Source organism: Pseudorasbora parva, chromosome 2 (assembly GCF_024679245.1).
Source record: "Pseudorasbora parva isolate DD20220531a chromosome 2, ASM2467924v1, whole genome shotgun sequence".
NCBI classification, from domain to species: domain Eukaryota; kingdom Metazoa; phylum Chordata; class Actinopteri; order Cypriniformes; family Gobionidae; genus Pseudorasbora; species Pseudorasbora parva.
This window is the reverse complement of record NC_090173.1, coordinates 49,244,129-49,270,205: the sequence shown is the minus strand read 5'-3', so window position 1 is coordinate 49,270,205 and position 26,077 is coordinate 49,244,129. Positions and strand designations below refer to the sequence as shown.

Sequence of the window (26,077 nt, the reverse complement as noted above, 5' to 3'; positions counted from 1 at the left end):
TTTGGCAGCAAAAGTGGCACAACACATAGTAGGTTAATAATATTTAAATAATGTTAAGCCTGATAAGTGTATAAAGATTTAATTAAGTCCTACTTAAGTGGGTTACAAAAAGTTGAACTCATTATATCCATACAAAGTACTTGTTTTTAAAGTATTCTATACTTCTTTTCATAATTTTAAAGATACTATTAAGTATATACGTATGATATTCAAATGATTCAGGGAAATTGCACACATTGTATGCAGTATCTTATTTCAACTTTTAGCAGTTATAAAAGTTAGAATAAGAAGAACTCACCAAATTGTACTTTCAGCTCTTTATTAAAGACCAATGTAAATGCAGCTCTTACATTAACAACTTACATCATGTTATATTATTATTTCTGTTTTGTAAAACTCTGTAACACAAGTAATGACAGAACAGTAACAGTAAAAAAATGCTGACAAATAAAGAGTAGCCCTATATATAACTTCACGACAGGAACTTTGCAACGCATTGGTAGCAGTAAAACCCCATTAGAAATTCAGTTCAGTAAGTTTAAGCCAGGCTTACATTGATCTGGCATTGAGAGACTTGTGGCGCTACACAGTGGCCTACTTTAGCAACAAATGTAGAGAATGAAAATTATGCCACTTCAGTCAAGCAGAATGTCAGTTTAATCAAAATCCTTTATCTGTACGAGCACCTGTGTGACTTTTACCCACTGTGAGCCCTTCAACTGCACACATATTACACCCTGAGACACGAAACCATATCAGCCTGACCTTCCTCTCCACATCTACATATTCACACCTCTTCAGATAGAAACACTCTGTTTCCATGGTTTCAGTGTAAAAAGGAAATGCCTGTGGAGTCATCTGGAGCTTTGTGGAGTGTGGTGTGAAGGACGGACAGGACGTTACACATTAATAAAGACGGCTTACCCTCTGCCGTTGTCCAAATGAATAATGAAAGTCTCATTTCCAAACTTCTCAAAAGTCTCGTAATGGTGGCGATCCATGTTGCCTGTTCAATTCAAAAAGAGAGAGTGAAATAGGGGAGGATTAACATGGTATGTACAACTTAAATAATAAGTTAAAAATATTAAAAATGCTAAAGAGCAAATGACTGAAAATTGAGCCCTGGGGGACATCAACACTAACAGGACCAACCTCTGATCTGTCTGAATCATAAAAACAAACTGACGTCCCACTTTATTTTAGGTGGCCCTACTATGTACTTACATAACATTTTTTAAGGGTAAAGTTAGGGACAGGTGTGGTGGTATGGGTGAGTTTAAGGGTAAAGTTAGGGACAGGTGTGGTGGTATGGTTGAGTTTAAGGGTAAAGTTAGGGACAGGTGTGGTGGTATAGGTGAGTTTAAGGGTAAAGTTAGGGACAGGTGTGGTGATATGGGTCAGTTTAAGGGTAAAGTTAGAGACAGGTGTGGTGGTGTGGGTCAGTTTAAGGGTAAAGTAAGGGACAGGTGTGGTGGTGTGGGTGAGTTTAAGGGTAAAGTAAGGGACAGGTGTGGTGGTATGGGTAAGTTTAAGGGTAAAGTAAGGGACAGGTGTGGTGGTATGGGTAAGTTTAAGGGTAAAGTTAGAGACAGGTGTGGTGGTGTGGGTAAGTTTAAGGGTAAAGTTAGGGACAGGTGTGGTGGTATGGGTAAGTTTAAGGGTAAAGTTAGGGACAGGTGTGGTGGTATGGGTGAGTTTAAGGGTAAAGTTAGGGACAGGTGTGGTGGTGTGGGTCAGTTTAAGGGTAAAGTAAGGGACAGGTGTGGTGGTGTGGGTAAGTTTAAGGGTAAAGTAAGGGACAGGTGTGGTGGTGTGGGTAAGTTTAAGGGTAAAGTTAGGGACAGGTGTGGTGGTATGGGTGAGTTTAAGGGTAAAGTTAGGGACAGGTAAGGTGGTATGGTCAAGTTTAAGGGTAAAGTTAGGGACAGGTGTGGTGGTATGGGTGAGTTTAAGGGTAAAGTTAGGCACAGGTGTGGTGGTATGGGTAAGTTTAAGGGTAAAGTTAGGGACAGGTGTGGTGGTATGGTCAAGTTTAAGGGTAAAGTTAGGGACAGGTGTGGTGGTATGGGTGAGTTTAAGGGTAAAGTTAGGCACAGGTGTGGTGGTATGGTCAAGTTTAAGGGTAAAGTTAGAGACAGGTGTGGTGGTATGGTCAAGTTTAAGGGTAAAGTTAGGGTCAGGTGTGGTGGTAGGGGTAAGTTTAATGGTAAAGTTAGGGACAGGTGTGGTGGTATGGGTAAGTTTAAGGGTAAAGTTAGGCACAGGTGCGGTGGTATGGGTAAGTCTAAGGGTAAAGTTAGAGACAGGTGCGGTGGTATGGGTAAGTTTAAGGGTAACGTTAGGGACAGGTGTGGTGGTATGGGTAAGTTTAAGGGTAAAGTTAGGCACAGGTGTGGTGGTATGGGTAAGTTTAGGGGTACAGTTAGGCACAGGTGTGGTGGTATGGGTAAGTTTAAGGGTAAAGTTAGGGACAGGTGTGGTGGTATGGGTAAGTTTAAGGGTAAAGTTAGGGACAGGTGTGGTGGTATGGGTAAGTTTAAGGGTAAAGTTAGGCACAGGTGTGGTGGTATGGTCAAGTTTAAGGGTAAAGTTAGAGACAGGTGTGGTGGTATGGTCAAGTTTAAGGGTAAAGTTAGGGTCAGGTGTGGTGGTAGGGGTAAGTTTAAGGGTAAAGTTAGGGACAGGTGTGGTGGTAGGGGTAAGTTTAAGGGTAAAGTTAGGGACAGGTGTGGTGGTATGGGTAAGTTTAAGGGTAAAGTTAGAGACAGGTGTGGTGGTATGGGTAAGTTTAAGGGTAAAGTTAGGCACAGGTGCGGTGGTATGGGTAAGTTTAAGGGTAAAGTTAGAGACAGGTGCGGTGGTATGGGTAAGTTTAAGGGTAAAGTTAGGGACAGGTGTGGTGGTATGGGCAAGTTTAAGGGTAAAGTTAGGCACAGGTGTGGTGGTATGGGTAAGTTTAAGGGTAAAGTTAGGGACAGGTGTGGTGGTATGGGTAAGTTTAAGGGTAAAGTTAGGCACAGGTGCGGTGGTATGGGTAAGTTTAAGGGTAAAGTTAGAGACAGGTGCGGTGGTATGGGTAAGTTTAAGGGTAAAGTTAGGGACAGGTGTGGTGGTATGGGTAAGTTTAAGGGTAAAGTTAGGCACAGGTGTGGTGGTATGGGTAAGTTTAAGGGTAAAGTTAGGGACAGGTGTGGTGGTATGGGTAAGTTTAAGGGTGAAGTTAGGGACAGGTGTGGTGGTATGGGTAAGTTTAAGGGTAAAGTTAGAGACAGGTGTGGTGGTATGGGTTAGTTTAAGGGTAAAGTTAGGGACAGGTATGGTGGTATGGTCAAGTTTAAGGGTAAAGTTAGGGACAGGTGTGGTGGTATGGGTGAGTTTATGGGTAAAGTTAGAGACAGGTGTGGTGGTATGGGTAAGTTTAAGGGTAAAGTTAGGGACAGGTGTGGTGGTATGGGTAAGTTTAAGGGTAAAGTTAGGCACAGGTGTGGTGGTATGGGTAAGTTTAAGGGTAAAGTTAGGGACAGGTGTGGTGGTATGGGTAAGTTTAAGGGTAAAGTTAGGGACAGGTGTGGTGGTATGGGTAAGTTTAAGGGTAAAGTTAGGCACAGGTGTGGTGGTATGGGTAAGTTTAGGGGTACAGTTAGGCACAGGTGTGGTGGTATGGGTAAGTTTAAGGGTAAAGTTAGGGACAGGTGTGGTGGTATGGGTAAGTTTAAGGGTAAAGTTAGGGACAGGTGTGGTGGTATGGGTAAGTTTAAGGGTAAAGTTAGGCACAGTGTGGTGGTATGGGTAAGTTTAAGGGTAAAGTTAGAGACAGGTGTGGTGGTATGGGTAAGTTTAAGGGTAAAGTTAGGGACAGGTGTGGTGGTATGGGTAAGTTTAAGGGTAAAGTAAGGGACAGGTGTGGTGGTATGGGTGAGTTTAAGGGTAAAGTTAGGGTCAGGTGTGGTGGTGTGGGTAAGTTTAAGGGTAAAGTTAGGCACAGGTGTGGTGGTATGGGTAAGTTTACGGGTAAAGTTAGAGACAGGTGTGGTGGTGTGGGTAAGTTTAAGGGTAAAGTTAGGGACAGGTGTGGTGGTATGGGTAAGTTTACGGGTAAAGTTAGAGACAGGTGTGGTGGTATGGGTAAGTTTAAGGGTAAAGTTAGAGACAGGTGTGGTGGTATGGGTGAGTTTAAGGGTAAAGTTAGGGTCAGGTGTGGTGGTATGGGTAAGTTTAAGGGTAAAGTTAGGGACAGGTGTGGTGGTATAAGTAAAATTAGAGACAGGTTACTGTGGTATGGGTAAGTTTAAGCTTAAAGTTAGAGACAGGTGTGGTGGTATGGGTCAGTTTATTAGATCAGTGGATATAAGCATGAACCGTGCACGCACTCACGCATGCACAAACGCGCGCCCAGATCAAGAAAGCAATATTATTTCACAATTTGAGATTCACCGGCTTGCTGACGGCGTACGTCTTGGTAGCCTGTCTGGAAAACACACAGCCCCGGGACTACTACTACATATAAAAAAGACGTTTTACTCACATAAGTGTGTTGCACCATTCCTGTCGGATCCAATATAGAAGGCACAGCATTGTGTTTTAATCTCAATATATCTGTAAATCCAGCTCGACCTTAGACTCATTTACAAACGCAGTGAAAAGAAGCGAACATGCATACTGCCCTACAAAGGCAAAAGACCTTAACTCACTGGAGTGTGGAACTGAGAAAAATGACTTTAAAGATTTTTTGTTGTCCAGCCAAATTAGTTATAGGTAGGACACTAGAAATCTGGCATTTAGATGTTTTAGTAATGAAAATGATCTACATACACTTTTTTTTTTAACTCAAACTTGACTTTTGACCCCTATTTTGAAGTTACTGAACTCTGCCTTTGTATTGTCTGCAAAAAATGAGGAGTCATGCCAAGGCAAAAGGCAGTAACTTCCATATTAATATTTGGTTCCTGATCACCATTTGCAAAATCATTATAGTAACACCTGTATAAAATCTAATGATCACGGCATTTATTTTGGATGATTTACAATTAATTATAGCCATCTTCTTATTACCATCATGTGCTTTGGTTGCATTCTGATGCCATTATTAAGGACACAATACGTCTTGTAAAGAGTATCTTCATTGGTGTACAGCAAAACTTACAGGTTGATAGGTGACACTGAATTATATGAACAAGATAAGCTTATTTCTAATGAGTAAACATTTGCATATATAATGCAAAGATATAAAAAATAGAACAAATAACAAATCATGTAAAAATGCATGGGATTGGAATAAGATAAATAGCAAATAGTGCCACTGGTTAATCAAGGGTTAAGTTTGGCTATCACGCTCTAATGACAGCACTGACTGGATCGGATTGCCCATTCATAGGCTAAACAGAGTAATTATTTATTGCAATATGTTTTTAATGTTTTTATCTAGTAAAACAATTATACAATAGCTACATAGCTTATACTTTTACATCTTTGAATGAAAATCGCCTAGCCTAAAAGGACAACTTTTAGATTGATGTGAACGACAAGTAGGAATAATTCTCAGAATGCTTGTGGATTAAACATCTCCGATGACGTTCATTGCCATGGATTTTATCGGGTTTACAAGAAAAGGTAGGACATATGGATATAATTGCGAACTGATACTACTGATTGTATGCGTGATAGCACGCTGTCACGGCATTCGAGTTCACACACTCGTGCAGAGGGCAGCCCCAGACTGCCTGACAGGCGTACTGAGTGAATATTCTGCATTATGAAAACATGTATGACAGTACACAGGCTACACCGTAACTTAAACGCGGCAAACTTTAATAGACAGTAAAACAAAGGCGAGACACCATAACTGCATGTCGGTACCGTAACTTAATTTTGACGCATGACTAAACAAAGGCAGAGTACCGTAACTCAGTTTGAGCGGTCCAAAACAAAGGCAAAGAGAGGTAGCTGCTGTTACGGTACTCTGCCTTGGTTTCTCCTGGGCTTTTGGAAGTTACTGTTAAGACAGTCCATAATTTTCTCAAAAAAACAACAGAATTGACTAATGATATTTATCCACATGATAAAGGAGGTCTTGAATGTCCCAAAAATGTCAATAACTCATTTTTTTTCGACCAAAAATGAAGTTTCGACCTTTTGCCTTTGCACGGCAGAATACATGTCTTCCCCAAGTGAGCTGGAACTTCATTAAAAATAAATAAGTATCCAATATTCCTAATATTATGATCTGAAGGAATCTTATGCAGCGACTGTGTTCTTCCACAACCAGGAAAAGTTCAATATATTGCTATCTTCTTCGGCATGTTTATTGCTGCTGGCTAGCAACTGAACAGTTTCATGAGTAAACAGCTCCATGAGTCGGTGAACGGGGCTACTGAATTAGACGTGCTTATTACGCTGTAGAGGCAGTGTTTCGTCAGTCGATGACGTCAAGATGGGGTCATTATCATTTTCTGAGCCTGGTGTCTATAAAAGCTTTTCTTTGACTAACAATGAAGCTTTGAGATCTGAAACTTGCAGGTTATTCTTATATTACCATGACCTTTTATATATCAAAAGCTCAAGGGAAAGTTGACTTCTCAATTAATCACCCCTTTATAACAGCTGGATGACTAAATGACTTTTGATGAATGCATTTACTTTTAAAACATATTTGTGGCAAGGGGGGCGTGGTTTAGCGAGGCCTGCAGCGGGAGAGAGAGCCGCGGGACGAGCGGTAAGTGAGTGGGTTGGACGCAGATTAATAACACCTGTATCTTGTTCCAGTAATGGGCGTGGAGAGAGGATAAAACGCCAGTGGAACCGGAAGCCTGGGAGAGAGAGACGGACTGTTGACGCGAGACACCCAAGAGAGACTGAGTTGACCCGGAAGCCGGAAGTGCCGACCCGGAAGTGATTGTATGAGTTTATGAGAAGTCACACACCTGAGTGTGCTGCTGTGTTTTTGAGCCTTGAAAATAAAGTTAGCGTCAACAGTCCAGCCGACCCCCGTGTCCTCTTCCTTCCACACCCACGAACTTGTTACAATATTGTATGATGGAGATCTCTTTATGCTAACTGTGTTCTGCTGTATAACTGATCAGATTTATGCTGATAAATGTATATCCAAACAGTCTTTTCTCTGTCTAAAAAAATACATACAGTATCAAAGTGTTTTTGTGTTTCCATGGTTTCTACGGAAATCAAGGTTAGCAAGGATATGATGTCATTGACAGGTGACACAAAGACACTGTCCGTAACACTAGTTAAAATAGCTGAATTCCCTAGATTTAAACGTTGTTGAAAACGGTTGAGATATTGTAATTATAAGAAAACAAAATATATAACATTGCTTTAATGTTTTTTAAATATTTTAATCTAAAATTGTGCCTTTAACACTCAATAGTAAAAATCTATGGGTGCATCTTAATCAGCTCCCAAACTTGTGAATCATTATATCCATTATACATATATCATATGTACACAAATCCAGGCACTGATAAGGACCCTGGTTTACCACACATTGCATTGTGGGATTTTTCAGGGAGCAAGCGTTGCAGTGTACTGGAAGGATTTTGCAATTGTGACAGCCCTTAAAATGGCAGACTCCCTGATCAGTGGGCTGACTACTGAACTAGGGAGGTGATTGAGACATACCCAGTATTTATCCACACACAACCAGGGCTGGAAGAGTTTGTTTCCATAATGATCACACAATGCTCCCAAAGAAAAGCAGCATGGAAATCCCATCAGATGATGACAGGAGCAAAATACTCTCGACCTCAGACGACACACCCAGAGGCCACCCACAGTCTGATCACTACTGAAGCCTTTTATCCCTTATTTCTGACGTCATACCTTGGAAATGTGACTTAGTATAAAGTGTATAATTACACTGTAACAAGGACACCTTAAAGTCACATTGAAAAAAATGCAATAAAGTTACAACTGAGAGATACAGAGTAATATTAATTAACAACATGCACTTACTAAAGGGTTATGGTTATTATTAGAGTTATGTTTAGGGTTATAGGTGCATATAATTTTTTTTTTTTTTTTAATAATTTACTACAGCAAGTACATGTAAAAGGGCTCTAAACTTTACCTGACTTTGTATCGCAAATTTTTGACCTTACTTTTGAGACATTATATTTTATATAGTTGTGAGTTTACATCTTACAATCTGACTTTATATACACTTTTATCTTGTAATGTGACCCTATCTCTTTATTGCGACTTTTTTGTAATTTTGCAACATGACTTCATATCTCACAATGTGACTTTTTATCTGCCAAACGCATTTTTTGTTTTGTTTTAATCTTGAGACATGACTTTATAAAGCTTGCAATGTGACTGTGCACTTTCCAAATCTGATTAGTTTAATCTCACATTGTGACTTTTTGTTATCATCAAGTTTGACTTTGTTTATTGAGACAAAAAAAAACTTCCAGGTGACACGATGCACAGGTTATTATCAAAGGCATGTTGTCACAAAAGGACAACTTTTTCCTGCATGGAAAGGGATTCAATTTTATCCAAGACATTATGAGTTTATACAAATATTCAATTCAAATCTGCAACCATTTAAAAGACTTACCCATTAGAAAGTCAAAGATAGTCATGTCCATGATGTCCAGAAGTCGTGAGCCACGGTCATACGGAGGAGTCTGTTTGACTTCATCGCAATAATCCGGATCCACTTCCCACCTTATAACAGAGAAAACGACTAAGAAACTCACTTCACCTTTGAATTGGATCTGCATTTCTCATATATAACCCTACTAGAGTACCACTGCCATCTCAAACAGGATGCCCCATTGTTTTACTGCTCAGATAGGATTTCTCTGAGAGTAAGTGAGAACCCCAGTAGTCTTTTTTGCTGATAAAGCCAGACTGTAGTTTAATGAAGATATGGGGTGGTGCGTGGAGACCTGAGATAAAGGGGAGAAAAAGAGCTTACTCAGCTTTCTTGCGTTTGTGGTAGGAACGGCGCCAGGGGTTCCGCCAGGTCTTGCGCTTCGCTAGTGCCAAGTCAGGAAGAAATGCAGCCAGGGAGCCCTCGATCTGGTCAGGCTTCCCACAAAGGGCATGTTCTGTAGAGCAGTAGTAGGAGCACTCGCCGTAGAAGCAGATGTTGTTGGCTGCAGAGGTGAGGAAGAAAGGGTTTTAAGAAAGAGAAAAACTGTACTCAGGGTCTAAAAGAGGAGGAAAGGGAAAGTCCCTCTGGAGTAACATGGGGTTAAGTGTCTTCAAGTGCACGATGGTAATAGCTTATTGACCGCCCATTACGGGGTTTGAACCTACAACCTTTCACACACCTTTAACTCAACTTTAAAATAATGTGAAGCAGCTGTTTCTTACTGATGCACTGATTTGTAATGAAAACATAATCTTATCTATAGCATCCATCAAATTTAGAAAAAAAGAAAGAAAATAATCTAGTATGCCTATCATGTTTCAAGTCATGAATGGAGCATTTTTCATAGATTTTGAAAGACAATAACTATATTGTGATAAATACTGGATAAATGATTCATTTAAATGTTACTACATATTAGTTAAAGCCACTAAGTGAGACCCTGTGATTTATGATTACTAATTTCCCACCTATTAGTAATGTGACAAAGTGTTAAAGGGATACTCCACCGCTTTTTCATATTAAACTGTTATTCCATTAACCAAGACGAGTTGACACATACCTCTCTCGTCTCAGTGCGTGCACTTAATCTCTCTGACGGGCGGTGACGGTCTGATAGCATTTAGCTTAGCCCACTAAGCCCAGTTCATTCACTATGGTACCAAACAGAGATCAAGTTAGATGCGTCCAAACACCACCACATTGTCCCTATTTAAATACATTTAAAAAGTCCCGGCTGAAACATCCTTCCTCACATCTCCCCCTCCCCCCTATTGACAGAAATGAGAGGGGGGAGGGGGAGACGTGAGGGAGGATGTTTCAGCCGGGACTTTTTACTGCGCCGAGTCGAAGTACTCTCAGAAGTGCTATTCCGCCATACATTATAGTTCTCAATTTTAATCCACTTAGAAAAGCGTCACGTTTTATTTTGTGTCACCATACTTGATCGTTCAACTTTTCGTGTAACAGTATTTAAATAGGTAAAACGTGGAGATGTTTGGTCGCTTCTAACTTGATCTCTGTTTGGTTCCATAGTGAATGAACTGGGCTTAGTGGGCTAAGCTAAATGCTATCAGATCATCAGCGCGCGGCAGAGAGATTAAGTGCACGCACTGAGACGAGAGCGGGATGTATCAACTCATCTTAGTTAAGGGGATAACATAGTTTAATATGAAGAAGCGGTGGAGTATCCCTTTAAAAACAGACTGAAAACAGTACATGTACTCTCGGTAACACTTTATTTTCCAATGTTTCGTATGTAACATGTAGTTAGTATTAACTATTGATTATCCTAACCCTAAGTACATGTAGTTCATTATTATTACTCAGTTTTTAAATATATAATTACACTGTAACTAGGTGTCTTTGTCTTTTAAGTGCTTAGTAATAATAAGCAATTGCTTATTATAGTAATACATTAGGGTTATAATTTGGTTTAGGGTTAGTGCATGTACTTATGCATAATTTATTGTTATTACTACAGTAAGGTTACTACTGTAACATGTGTAATGCACACGGTGTTACCGAAATGCACTTTGTAATACTATCAAATTTAAAGTTTTAAAGTCATTTTAAATTATTATGCTTTAATGCTCCTTTGTCATGCTTTAAATAACCTATTTTGATGTCTTTAAGATATTAAAGCGCAAGTTAAGTACTTCATTTTAAAATATTTAAAGCGGATACATTAATTTTAAATGTATTAAATTGCAAATGTGAAATTACAAATACATTTAAATACATGAAATACACTTTTTAAATATAAAATTCCTTGAATTATATTCAGTTTACCATAAATTCTTACATTCAGCAGTCCACTTTAACCATATTTCAATGACAAATGCCGTAATTATGAAATTACATTTACAGATGTCAAAAAAGCACTCTTAAGTTCAGCTAATTGCATGTAATATAATGTTAAATGTTAAATGTAATTCATCTTCATTTAACTGTAATTAACATGCCATTATGTGTCTCAAAACATTACATTCAGTTCATACTAAGTTGTTTTAGAGAATATTATTATTGTAATAATCTAAAGTACGCTAAGTGTACTTCTTATTCACAAGGGTGGTATTATAAATTCTGTTTGGAAGAGCAACATTTTGTATTAAAATAACCAATATACACACACAGCACAAAACAGTTGAATTCTGAAGCTTTTTGGCTCACTCCATGTTTCTTCATCAGTCTTATATGCAAATAACAGAAAGCAGCCACCCCTAGTAATAGCCACATAAATGTATCCACCGTGATAGAAAAAAATAGATGACACATACATTTAGCCACATACCATCATACCGCCCGACCCTACCCTCATCATCATGACGGTAAACACGTTTGAAAGCAACTGTCAATCTTTTGTGCGGAAACCTTGTTTATACTGTTAATACAGTTTGTAGAGCATGCTTTTGAAATAGGTGACTTCTCCAGATGTGCCTTTATGTGATGAAGGATGTCAGTGATCTAAAATGCTCAGAATCACCAAGGACTCATTAAACGCTGCTGTTTAGCCAATGATGAATCATTGTGTATAACGCCTTTTTCAAATGTTTCCTGACACGGCTCCCCGGGGGAAGAGGAGCCCTTTCACTCCTTCCCACAAAAACACATTTGTCATGAAAAGTGGAGGCAGAATGCTAATGATAGCCCTGCAGAGAAAGAATATGGCCAATCTGTGTGCCTCATCCGAACACTTACATCATCTAAATGTCGGTAATTTAGTTGCCAAACTTGCTGCACGTGTGTTATTGCATGCTTGTTACTCCCCAATTAAAGGCTGTAATTAGCCTAGCGTCTTGGCTGGGTGTTGCTAATATTGGCCGCAGTTGTTTGTGATGGTTCTCTGTGGATTTTTTAAGCTGTTTAAAAAAGGAATTTACTGTTATAAATATGTAAAGCAAGATGGTAATGTTGACACTATGTAGGTGCAACCAATTTATCTAAATGCTAACACTTCTACACATAGGCACCAAAAGTTTGTTATAAATATAGCTCACATCGTGCTCAGAAGTGCAGATTATTTTTGTGGATTTGGTCGCGAATTACATACTTTTTAGCACGTAGTGATGCCGTTTCTGTCTGAACTCTATATGCGTGAGAAGCCAACAATCAGGAGGGGGGAAGCATGGCCTGATGTTATAGAAGAAAAGGCCACGCGGAAGCGACTCATACCTGGGGAAACGAAGAATGTCCGCCAGAGCTTTTTGTCACGGGTCACATCTCGGATCTCCCGTGTCATGTTCACCAACCTGCCGGCCACCGGGGGAACTCTCCGGAAATCCAGGATTCTGTGCGCCACAAACAAACAACAGTGTCAATTATTCATTTGCAATGCATTATCAGATGTAACAGCTGCTGTGTTTCTTCATCCAGACGTCGCACAGTTCATAGCCTGCTTTATGAGAACAGTGACACCAGACATTCAATCTTCTGCCACATTCAATAATCAGGAAGCAAACAATAAAGCGTGGAAGAAAATCCATAGAAAAAAGCAATTTCTAAAGTGGCTGGATAACTATCTTTTCTTCAAGGTGCTACTGCCAAGCAACTGAGCCTTCTCTTCGCTCACTGGCTTTATGACACCTCTGCGATTTGTTCTTTACTAGCTATTTAAAGACTTTTACTGGCATTTTAGCATCTGGCCACACACCGCAGGCCCTCTCTCATTTCCTCTTTCTTGTGTTCTTGTCTTGGGCAAAAGTCAGAATTAGCTCCTTTCAAATTATTTCAGAAAGTGATTTTTTTTTAAATTAATTTAGCCACAGGCCCATAAGAAGTGGAATTCACAGAGTTCAATTGAAAGAAATTAAACAGAAGAATTTCATTAACCTAACAAGATTTGCAGTAAAACACAACCTTGGATTATTAAATTTTTATAATTATGTTTTTTGTATCCCTTAATGTGTAGAATATTTTTTTTTTGACTGATCAACTGATATTGACAAAAAAAAAAGTGTATTATTTTTTTAATTTAATTTAGTAAATTTACATACAAATTACATGAATAAAAAACAATGTTATTAACCTCATTATGTTCAGTGTTTATATATATATTTATACCATGGTCTGTTTAAATACTCGATTCTGATTGTCTGGAAGGTGTGCAGTAAAACCGTTTAATGCACAGGTGTTATATATAATATATTTTACATTTATGCATTTGGAAGACGTTTTTATCCAAAGCGACTTACATTGCATTCAAGGTACACATTTTACATTTTGATCAATTCTTGCTTTCCCTGGGAATCGAACCCATGACCATGGCGTTGCTAGCGCCATGCTCTACTGTTTGAGCTATAGGATATAGGAAAGATATATATAATTTAAAAAATAATATTTACTCACTCTGCTGGGGGAAGTTTGTGTACACCAAATCTGCACAGATTCAAGGTAAATACTCCACTCGGGAGTCATCATAATGCAATTAATACAGCATATTGTGCAGAATCTGTGCATATCTGGCTTACTTGAACATAAACTTCAGTACGCACAAAATAACGGAACACTTATAGCTATTTTTGTTGTTGGCTAGTATAAGTTCTGAATGCCCAGTAACTAAAAAATGTAGTAGTCAAATTGGCCGGTGAATGAAAAAGAACATTTTAAACCCTGATAACAAATATTATAATTTGTATTTACATTTATGAGCTTTTAATTACATTTATTACAATTACAATTGTTAGGATTTTAATTACAAATCTGCATCTTGTTTTTTCCTCAACTGTTTAGCGATATTTCTCAAAAGGTTTTTGCCATCCAGCATTGAAAAATAATTAAAATATGAATTCAATTTAACTTAAAATATTAAATATGTAATATCTATACCATAGTCAATAAGCTAATATTAATTTAATTAACACACTAAATATAAATTTATACAGGACGTTTTATTATTAATACAGTATTATCTAATGTTTCTGGAAATATACTCCATATGCTGTGTGTATGACAATATATAAGCATAATATCAATAACTACATTCAGGTTAACCTACCTTAACTACGTTAAGGTTAAAACAGTTTATTTCTGTTTTATTCCATTAATTTTAACTTTCTTATATTCAAACTTGAATCAACGGTTACATATTGTTTCATTATCATGGTGTTTAGATTTGCTTGTTTACCTGCCTGTTTATTAATTAGTTTCCATAGTTCCTAATTACATACCTTTTTCCATTCAGTTAATTATCACTTTTTGTATATTTAAACCCCTTAGTTTCCCCAGTTATGTGTTCTGTGTCATTATAATATGTAGTTATGTTATTCTGTGAAGATTATTATTGAAAGATATTGAAAGATTTAAATATATTTTGTATTCCTCATCTTCGTGCACTAATTACTACGGCGATGTCACATGGCCACGACATAAGGACGTTGTTACCTTGACAAAATTATCTTGGGGCCACGACTTATTATCACATTCCCAGGGCCAGAAGTTAATACACTATACTGCCAAACGTATTGTGACACCCCTCCAAATCATTGAATTCAGGTGTTCCAATCACTTCCATGGCCACAGGTGTATAAGACAAAGCACCAAGGCCTGCAGACGCGCTTCTGCAAACATTTGTGAAAGAATGGGTCGCTCTCAGGTGCTCAGTGAATTCAAGCGTGGTGATAGGTTACACCTGTGCTTTGTTTCAGTTCCAGTGATTTCTTAATGCTTCAGCATAACAAACCAACTTTGTGGGAACAGTTTGGGGATTGCCCCTTCCTGTTCCAACATTACTGCACATCAGTGCACAAAAGCAAAGTCCACAAAGACATGGATGGATGAGTTTGGTGTGGAGGAACTTGGTTGAGTCCTGACCTCAACCCGATAGAACACCTTTGGGATGAATTAGAGCCAGGCCTTCTCGTCCATCATCAGTGCCCGACCTCGCAAATGTGCTTCTAGAAGAATGGTAAAAAAAATCCCATAAACACACTCCTAAACCTTGTGGAAAGCCTTCCCAGAAGAGCTGAAGCTGTTAGAGCTGCAAAGGGTGGGCCAACTCCATATGAAAACCTACGGATTAGGAATGGGATGTCATTAAATTCATGTGCATGTAAAGGCAGGCGTCCCAAAACTTTTGGGAGCATAGTGTACGTCATGGCCACAACAAAACGTGAACAGAACATGTCCTCTTCCGGTCACTGTGCATTACAGTCACATCGTGTGACATACAATTTGAATTTGCATCCGGTTTGCCATTCCCACTCAAATAGAGGAATCAAAATGTAATGTAAAAGTCTTTCAGAATTCAACTCTGACTGATGCACAACCCTGGTGGAGGGTTTGTTCAGCTCTCAGTCTTTGTCTGCGTGTGCAGTGGGCCGTATCGGAGAACAGCTCACATCGTGTGGTGTGAGCGCTTTCAACATTCAACCTCCAACGAAGCATGGGCTCCCAGCCCCCGAGAGATGGAAACCCAAGCCTTTGAGATGAAACCACTCAGGGGTCGCGAGTTGCAAAGTCACTCTGGACGCAGGCGACAAAGAGCCCAGTGTGAAAACACTACATTCTAGAAACAGACGTTTGTGGAAATAAGCTATAATAGAGAGGAAGCTGGAGTTGGAATTGGTTTACGTACTGTAAACATGCAGCACAGCGTTCCTTGTCAAATTCAATTGTTTCCACATGCTCTCACGCTAATGGAATTTCAATATAATATTTCACTAGCAAACATCCTCTCTAAGTGTTATCCCTCAGCCGACAATAAATTGGCATATCATACTGCGCTTTTTCTCTCCTAAATAAAATACATCACGGACATGACAACAGCGTTCTTAAAGAAATCAAGTGGGTCTCACAAGCTCAATTAGCTCTCTGACTCCACAAAGCCTCTCTCGGTGGGGCTTCTTGTTAAAGTCAGCGGGGAGTTTCTTCAGACTTCTGCTTGCACTCTCATGCACCTTGTTACTCTCAGAGTAACCGTAAGGTGTATCGACTCTATTGCACTAAGTGCTTTTCAGGCTGTTGTCCAAAAGTCTTGAGTGACATGCACAGAGTGCGGGAATATAATAAGAGTTGGTTTGGCTTTCTGACATCACAACGGTGCAAGTGGTCACGTGCATAAATGTGAGATGTGGAGATGTGTTTGTGTGTGTGGTTATGGTTTCTTTTCCCCTGCCCATGTCCATTCCGGAGCAGTATCAGAGCCCTACAGGTGTTTTCTGTGAAATAACTGGGATAAAGCCAAACTGAAGGTCTCTGTGAGGGCAATTTCATCTTAAAGGCTACTGGCTGAATGGGGTTAAATTGAGCCTAGATTGTAAGACTACCAGACTTGTTGGGTTTAATATCCAAGGATTTCTTTCAAATAACAGACCTTTCTTAATGTTTCTATTCATTTTAATTTACTTGCTGAAAAACAGTGCTTCACTGGAGCATTGAGAGTTGCTCATTATTCATTCATATAGCAAAATAACAGAATGTAACGTTATTAGCATAAACTAACAGATACAGATTAATAACAGTGCTTGGTGCCTAATTTAGTAAGTTGTCACACTCTAAAAAATGCTGGGTTAAAAACAACTCAAGTTTAGTTGAAAATGGACAAACACAGAAATTGGGTTGTTTGAATGGGTCCATTTACTGGGTTCAAACAACCCAATCTCTGGGTTTGTCCATTTTCAACCCAACTTGAGTTGTTTTTAACCCAGCATTTTTTAGAGTGTGACAATTTTATGTTATAATGTAACATTCAGCTGCAATATACATTATTGATCGCTGTGTAAACACTCTTTTGCAACATTAAAAATCTTTGAAAATAGCAGTTATGCAAAATGTCTGTGAGCCAAACATGGTGCTTCAACTTCGGAGGCAAGAGAGTAACAAAGTTCTTTAAAAATAACTGTGTAACAATTTGTTTTTTAAACCCATAACCATATGTATGAGTAAAAAACAACAGTGATAGAGATGCTTGCCTGAGTAAACTAGTAATTATAAATCTAAGAAAAATGTGTGAAAAATAAGAAATAATGAGAAATACAAGTTTGAAGTTCAGTCAATACTGATGACATTGTCAGATTCATTGGCAATCTGATATTGTCTCTTCCAACCTTATCATTAATGTCATACACCTTAAAACAAAATCACGGACCCGTCATATCTAAACGCCTCCAAACATTTCTGTAAGACGAAGATAAAGGCAGAGTAAACAAAAAGTAAACACAGTGGGAAGCTAAGCATAAATTCTTGGCAATGCTTAGGGTCACATGATCTCATTGTTATTCAGATGGTACCAGTTTGTCTCTGAAACTAAGGGAAATAAGGAATACAGCCAACAAAAACATTGGATCAGCTATTTATGTACCCACTTTATAATAAGTGTCTTTAACTACTACAAAATATTCACAATTAATCATCTGAATGCACTTATTTTGAACATATTGTTCCATTGTACTTATATTTATTGTGTTAATGTTTTGCAAAACTGGAAAACTGCTGCTATTGAGGTAGGATACAGGTACAGTTAATGACCGTTAAAGAAAGTTTGGTGGAATGGGTAGGTTTAAGGGTAAGGTGTAAGGGAAGACTCAACAGTGTAATTAGGCAAGCTTAGCACTGCTTTTACCCGGGTTATGAATCCCTTATCCGGAGCAGGGTTAGCATTGCTTTTACCCGGGTTATGAATCCCTTATCCGGAGCAGGGTTAGCACTGCTTTTACCCGGGTTATGAATCCCTTATCCGGAGCAGGGTTAGCATTGCTTTTACCTGGGTTATGAATCCCTTATCCGGAGCAGGGTTAGCACTATTTTACCCGGGTTATGAATCCCTTATCCGGAGCAGGGTTAGCACTGCTTTTACCCGGGTTATGAATCCCTTATCCGGAGCAGGGTTAGCACTATTTTACCCGGGTTATGAATCCCTTATCCGGAGCAGGGTTAGCACTGCTTTTACCCGGGTTATGAATCCCTTATCCGGAGCAGGGTTAGCACTGCTTTTACCCGGGTTATGAATCCCTTATCCGGAGCAGGGTTAGCACTGCTTTTACCCAGGTTATGAATCACTTATCCGGAGCAGGGTTAGCACTGGTTTTACCCGGGTTATGAATCCCTTATCCGGAGCAGGGTTAGCACTGCTTTTACCCAGGTTATGAATCCCTTATCCGGAGCAGGGTTAGCACTGCTTTTACCCAGGTTATGAATCCCTTATCCGGAGCAGGGTTAGCACTGCTTTTACCTGGTTATGAATCCCTTATCCGGAGCAGGGTTAGCACTGCTTTTACCCAGGTTATGAATCCCTTATCCGGAGCAGGGTTAGCACTGCTTTTACCCAGGTTATGAATCCCTTATCCGGAGCAGGGTTAGCACTGCTTTTACCCGGGTTATGAATCCCTTATCCGGAGCAGGGTTAGCACTGCTTTTACCCAGGTTATGAATCCCTTATCCGGAGCAGGGTTAGCACTGCTTTTACCCGGGTTATAAATCCCTGTTCTGCAGAAGGGTTAACACCGCTTTAAACCGGGTTATTAAACTCTGATCTGGAGAAAGGTTAGCACTGCTTTTACCCAGGTTATGAATCCCTGTTCTGGAGAAGGGTTAGCACCGCTTTTACCTGGTTATGATCAAAGTTTCAGGCTTTAAGAACCTGGGTTAAAGTGGCGCTAACACTTCTCCAGAATAGGATTTCATTATCCAGGTAAAAGCATTGCAAACCCTTCTCCAGATCAGAGTTTGCACCGCTTTTACCCGGGGTTACGAAACCCTGATCTGGAGAAGGACTAGCACCTCTTTTACCCAGGGTTATGAAACCCTGATCTGAAGTGCGATGCTAGAGTCTTTATGCAGCCAGCTCATGTGCTGTGTTAGTCCAGTCAGTAATACTGGCACTGCGAATATGCAAATAAGAATGTTGACCCAGGTTTAAGAATGTACAGTGTGAAACGTCACCTTATGAAACCCAGGATTAATGGTTAACCCTGGGTAAATGATGAGCAGTGTGAAATGTGAAGCAAGATAACCCAGGATTCAGATTACCCTGGGTTTAGAATAGGGATGCACGATATTATCGGCACAACATCGGAATCGGCCGATAAACGCTTAAAATATAAAAATCGGCATCGGCCAATATGAAAACATTATGCCTTGCCGATAACGTGTTGATATGCGCCTGCAATAACTCACGTGTGCAAGGAGTGCTACAGCGATAAGACCATGTCAGCACTGCGGTCATTCTTCAAGTGAAAACAAGAAAATACATTGCATGTACAGTGATTTATATTGACTGTTTTTAAATGCTGTCTTGAATTTCTTAATGCACGTACAGAAGGACGTGACCGTCAGCAGCAGATTTGCCACGTTTTTACAACAAAACTAGCCCAAAACAAGCCCAATCGCGTCTCCCCACTCTCTAGCGTGCGGCAGCCTCCACAGCAGCAGAAGCTCCTCCAGGTCCTAGTGCCCTCCAGCTAGACCGCTATATATTTATACATGTAGTGGGGGCGCTGTTGTTACAGTAATACAATGAAAAGTAGAATACACAAATAAATTGAAGTTACTTCTTGTTCTGAATAAACAAATCAGTAATGATGTCATAAATCACAAGCATGACACTTGTAAATTAAATACTTTTATATACAGTGTATTAATCTGTAATAAAATTTTACGAAATGGATGATGAAAAATAATCCAAGGAGCTCTACAATAATTGTAGAATTAAAAGACAGCATCAATGGATGTCATGCCACCCCCACTTCATGTGCACAAACGTTAAATCCAAAAATACAATATTTAGGTTACAGCTGCATCTGGGGTGAAAAATTACTGACTTTATTATTGTTATTTTCAGAGCTTTTAATATACTCTTATCATAAAAATAACTTTATTAACATTTATTTATCTTCAACAAGAATCCTTTTAGTAAGGATACCTCAGAAATCTGAAACGAGAATGAAAAAAAAAAAGTTTTTGCTCAAAATGGTGTTGTTTCCAAACAAAGGGAAAAAATAAACATATATCGGCATCGGTATCGGCATCGGCCAAAATGAGCTGAAAAATATCGGCATATCTGATATCGGCAAAAATCCAACATCGTGCATCCCTAGTTTAGAATGACCCAGGGTTAACTATTTCAAGTGTGAAAAGCCCTTCTTTCTCTCTTCAGGTGTTTTAGTCTTACCTGTCCAGATGAAATGCAGCAATCTCTGCATTGTGTCGCTCAAAGTCAGAGAAGTAGAAGAAGTCTGGGGGTGTTTCCTGTTCTCTAGTTTGTCTAGAGGAAAAGAATAGAAACAAACAAGGTTGATTTTAATCAGTGCTTGTTAGGCAATGAGCTGCTGGCAAAATCTGAGGTATAGTTAATACATGAACTACAGCAAAAACAATTGTTTTTCACCTGACAGCTCCAGACTGCAAAACTAGAGTATTGGTGGCGGTGTGTAGCTCATACTTTATACTTCATTCTAGACAGTATGGCTTATTTAATCGCATACTGTTTTTTGCCTTCTAAATAGTAGGCAATTATGTGATTTTGGATGCAGCCCGTGTGAAACGCAATGAAACATTACACATTTCAAAGAGTATGCTACATTGTCGTCACATAACTTTACTGTTGCATGTTTAAGAAGAAATGTTGCATTTGTAATCAAATTTAGTTTAAAACTGTTTCAACTTTTAGCAGTCAAATCAAATCGTAAGTATGAAATTTGTACAGTAGTGGCCAAAAGTGATGCCCGGAGGGGATATTTGTTTGTATAACCCTACAAGTTAATATTTTTGAAATATGTTAAATATTAAGGAAAAGCTAAACAGTAAACTTTGGTTAAGGTATTTTCTGACAAAACTATTTGAAAAACTGCCAAAAAAAATAGAGAAACAAAAAGCTCACAAGAAAAAGCATACATTTATTACAACATAATGAGTTATTAATATTTCATTGGTTCTCTCTTGTTTTTGACAGCCTGGCCAAAAATGATGTCCACTCAATTTGGCATCTTTTATTGCGCTATTATCACAAATAAAACAATCGACTCCAATCACAACTACGCTATATGATTGCAAAATCTTTAACAATTTTTGACAACTCAAAAAACCCATTCAATATTAAACAGATCAAACATTACCCTGACAGTGAACATTACTTTTAGCCACCACTGTATTCCTGTATGCATAAAATATGTAAAAATCATAGCTGACATTGCTTCCATGTCATTAATCACATATTTAGAATAACATACTCCCATGCTTTGCTTGCTATTTCTGCATTATGCAGTAGGCACATATCGTAATAGTTGGCGTTCTTATTATTTGTCTTCCTCCGCTCTCAGGGTCTATGGCAGCCCATAGAACTGTTAGAGGGAAAGTTTGGCAAAATTTGGCACAAAGATAGAATTCTGTCACCACCCGAGCAAATTTGAAGTCTCTAAGTCAATCCCTCGAACGCCACCACCTTTCCAAAGTTGCACTCATGTTTATGCTACTAAATTTTGAACCATAATGGCTGGATTCTTTTTTTTCTCTGATACCGTGACTCAAGGTGATTCGAATGAAATCCATCATGAAAATGTTTCCAACATTTTGAATTTTCATGAAAAAAAACTGATCAACTTCAGACCATGCCAACAAAACGTTGATTTGTCAAACCGTTTTAGAATAACGTGCGAACGAACTTGACGGAAAGCACGCCAAAATGGATGTGAGGCTATCTCACCACACCACTTCACCGTATTCTAACCAAACTTGTTGTGTTTTATGATGTGTTTCAGCAGTGCCACCTTGAGGTCAAGAGATATGAAAAATTTATGTTTTTGCTTATATGTTTTGTCAAAAATAACAAAACTGGTCTGTTTATATTAAGTGCAACATACTGATTCAAAAGATACCCATATCAAATTTCAATATCGGCCATTTTGGGGGTCGGCCATTTTGAATGTTTACGTATAACGCTATATTTTATGAACGCATTGACATATTGTTACAAAACTTGGTATGATGTCAGGGCACCATGTCCTGAAGGTATTCAAAAAGTTTCAAGGCAGCACTACTTATAATGAAATTTACAAAAATGCTAATAACTTTTGATTAAATTAGCCTATTGTAATGTCTTAATGATTCCTTGGGTCCTTAATGATTTCTTGATGAGAACATAGATATCAATTTTGCTATAGTCAGCCAAACTTCCTTTCCACCATTTTGAGTTTCTTTGAAAACATTTTCAAACTGCTCCTTGACCATCTGTCTGAGTTTCCTAGCCATGTAGGTATGGCTTGTAGCTATATTTTTTGAGTTGTTATTGTATTAACATTTATTTTTTTCATTTGTAACATTTACAAATGTAAATGCAAGTATTCGTCTTGTCAATCAAGAGTGCTTTGCCTGCAACAACGGGAGAGCGGCCTCCAGAGGTCGGTTTCAGTTAGTAAAAAGACAACATGAACATCAGCCGAGTGGCCCGCATGGCTGGATCACCAAACTAAAGGGATGTGTGTGTGTGTGTGTACACAACAGATTTTGGCAGGAAACAAACTGAAGGTGCATGTTCTCTCCACATACCTATGCATTCAGACAGAGAGATTACAAGATGCAGACAGACAGGCGCAGGGAAAAAAAAACATAGAATCCAGACAGACATGCACTAAACCACAGATCTTAACTGTCAACCACCTACAATATCGTTCTCAACAGCTCATGGTGTCTCTTACATGGTGCATCTCTGAAACAACTGTAAGATCTTTCCAGGAAGTATTATGAAGCGATTTGGCAAATCAGAGCCAGCTATGCTAAGCTAATATTAGCCCATAATGCTTTTTAGCGCACAACAGTTTTAGTGGACTAACAAACACAGAGGGAAATCGATATTGGCCTAAAGGTCACTCATAACTGAATAGAGTTTCATTTAAGTATAAACTTTGTCTCAGCCAGCACTGTTCTTTTTGGGCAAAATTAAATTAGTCCCGTGAATTGTTTACAGTGGTCTAAAATGAATGTGGATATCGTTCTCGGATCAGGAATTCAGATCACTTGGTCTTGAGCAATCTTGATGATTTTTAAAGTACGAATCCAATCACAGTTTGAGCCTAGCCTGGTCTTACCAGACTCTCATGCATTTTATTTGTACAGAGATGGCCACTCTCCATTGACAAGCATTTACTTCCGTGAAGGCGGGGTTCTTTGTTGAAGTTTAAAACTATTGGATCTGCCATGAGTCACTCTGGATCTGCGGTAACCAATCGCTAACGTTTGGTCGTGACATATGTCATGCGCCATTCGCCTTTGTTTCTCACATGGAAATCCGTCAAAATAAATGTGTCCGCAGTCCCAGCCGGAGTACTGAAGGAAAATGAAAATTGAGCAGACGTACATAAAGGGCGGTGCCAGGCTAGTTAGAGCCATCATTGAGATCTCTTTTGAAACCCAGAGGAGAATAATGTGACATTACTTTTACTTATCCTCTTATAATCTCATAGCTGTCTAGGAAAACTAATTGAGATATTAAAGAGGTCATGATTTTTCTTTACTACAGGAAGCCCTGGTCTTTACACAAATTCTAGCCACCAGACCTCAATATCATACGTTATTATATTTACATTTTATTCCCCAAATTCCTATTCTTGTTCAGCCATTAACTCTAAGTTCTGCTTATACCTTCTTCCCTCACCACTGTCAAAACACTAATGGAAAAGACTTTCTGTGACTTCATATATTTTCATTTGAGGGACAAAGCAAGCTTTTCGCTCTGAAATCCTCCTCCCCCATTATGATCCACTCAATTTCCTGGATCAAAAGGGAACTAATGGATTTTTATTTGCCAGATGATGCCTAAAATGTACTGCTGATTCAGGCCACCTCTCTGGAGAGGGAATGGGAGGGTAAAGCTTTTGGCCCAGAATTCAATGAGTCACACCGGAAGTGACTGAGGTGTTGTGTACTACCACCTGAACCTGTGGGATTTTATTTAGCCAGTGGGAGTCCATAAGCATTGTTGACTGCTTAAAGTATGAGAACAGTCAAATAAATGATTTTTCTGACTGAGCACACACCTTGTTGGCAGATGCGATTTACACTAACTCCGCCCACTGACGTCTGATTGGGCCAGACAAAATTATGGAAGATGCTTGATTGTCAACAGCAGCAATAGTTTATTTGAAAGGTGCATGAGAGAAAGTTGAAAATCCGCCTTTTTGCCAAACTCGCTCTACTAACATTTCCCATCGCATATCAGATCAGAAAGGCATTTATTGTCAATAACAATTAAGAAAATATTCAAAGAGTGGAAATAAAGTGTCTAACGTTTGTTAAATAATAAAGTGTTTATCAGTTAGGGTTAGGGGTAGGTGTAGGGAGGGCTTTATTGTACTTAGAAGGGAATAACATTTTTTTAATCTAATAATTTACACTGTTATTATTGCATACCATGTGATGTGCAACAACACTGAGGTGCAAATAATATCCGTCCCTATTTATAAGCATATATAGCATCTAACTAGGCCTACTATTTACACTTATTGCAAAGAAAATACTACTATTTTTACATAGTCTAAATAATATACAGCTAAGAAAAGGCTGTTATTTTAGTATTATAAATAGAATCTATTATTATGTATACTATAATGCATTTTTAATACATTTTTTAACTAAACTAGTTAAAAATATAATTCATATATATGTTCATATAATTGCAATTAAAGGGATAGTTCACCCAAAAAATTAAATGAGTCCATGATTTACTCACCCTTAATTAGGTGTATATGACATTCTCCTTTCAGATGAATACAACTGGAGTTACATATATAAAAAATTCCTAACTCTTAATAAAGAGGGGGTTAATAAAGGCCTTCTGAAGCAAATTGATGGGTTTATGTAAGAAAAATATCCATATTTAACACGTTATAAAGTAAAATATCTAGATTCGTCCAGACTGCCTTCCATATTCGACATACGGAAAAAAAGCTTACCTAAAGCGAGTAAGTACTCTTTAAAGTGTGTACTTATTTTTATCAAGGGTCAATGAGCTCCCACTGACTTTCAATTGAAACTGTATCTTCTTTTGTATTCCACATAAAGACAGAAAGCAATGTTTTTACTATCCTATTTTTAGCGTTTTAACCATCTTCATTAGCAACAATTAGCAAGAATGGAATGATTCAAAGATGGAGAAAAGGGTGATAAAAAAGGTCAGATCTGCAACACCACAGCACGTGTCACAACAAGCATTAGGCAAACCCTGAAGCATACATCAAAATGACTTGTATATTAATGAGATGTATATTAATGTATATCTGTATATCTATGAATATATTGTGCAAATGCTGCAGAGGGTAACTCAGTTTCATACCTAACATGCAATGCTTTTTGTTTCTCATTATTCACATCCCCCATAACAAAACACAAATGACGTTTTTTCAAATGTTCTTGACATACTATGTCTCCAGCACCTTGTACTGTGGCTAAAAAGCGCTCGGAGCACTTTTCTGGATGCGCTGTTGTCTCGTACTGGGCTGTGATTGGCAGGATGGTTGCCACGGTCACCCTGACCCTGCGTGCAGCCTCCAGTTTGGGAAGAAGTTCTGGCAGTTTGACATGTGACAGCTCATGGCTCAAGGGGCTGGTGGGTGTATCGCTCAGCGGTCGAGCCATATTAATGTGCTTTTTCTGCTGAAGAACGGGCAGATCAATTATGTTGATATAAATCTCATTGCCAATAAAAGCAGGAGACAGCCTGCGTATTTGTTTGCCAGGCGGCAGCAATATGTGTGCCACTCAAAACGAACACACGAGTCCCCGTCCGCACAGGTAAACAAAGAGAGGTCACCTAGCAGTTAAACGGTAGCCTGCTGAGAACCCTTCAAGGACAATCTGTGACAATACTGACACATATCACCACAGAGCAGAGCGGTCTAATTGATATTGCAGCCAAGATTTTTTTTAAACCCTTGTCACTTAAATATGCAGGAAAACTGATGTTAAATACATTACAAACAACAAATGGCAAGCAAATTAACAAACAAATGCAAACACAACAGGCTTTATTTTCAGGCA

At 38.8% G+C, this 26,077-nt stretch overlaps 1 protein-coding gene across 1 annotated transcript in view; it reads right to left on the bottom strand.

Annotated features, from left to right (window-relative positions):
- Positions 1-26,077, bottom strand: part of fam20ca (FAM20C golgi associated secretory pathway kinase a) — a 111,459-nt gene that overhangs the window by 15,330 nt on the left and 70,052 nt on the right. Inside the window, exons 4-8 of the mRNA XM_067423102.1 lie at positions 20,220-20,312; positions 12,287-12,402; positions 8,936-9,116; positions 8,573-8,682; positions 925-1,006 (exon numbers count right to left, since the gene is read on the bottom strand). Of these exons, the coding sequence (XP_067279203.1) occupies positions 925-1,006; positions 8,573-8,682; positions 8,936-9,116; positions 12,287-12,402; positions 20,220-20,312 (582 nt within the window). The remainder of the gene's footprint in view (positions 1-924; positions 1,007-8,572; positions 8,683-8,935; positions 9,117-12,286; positions 12,403-20,219; positions 20,313-26,077) is intronic.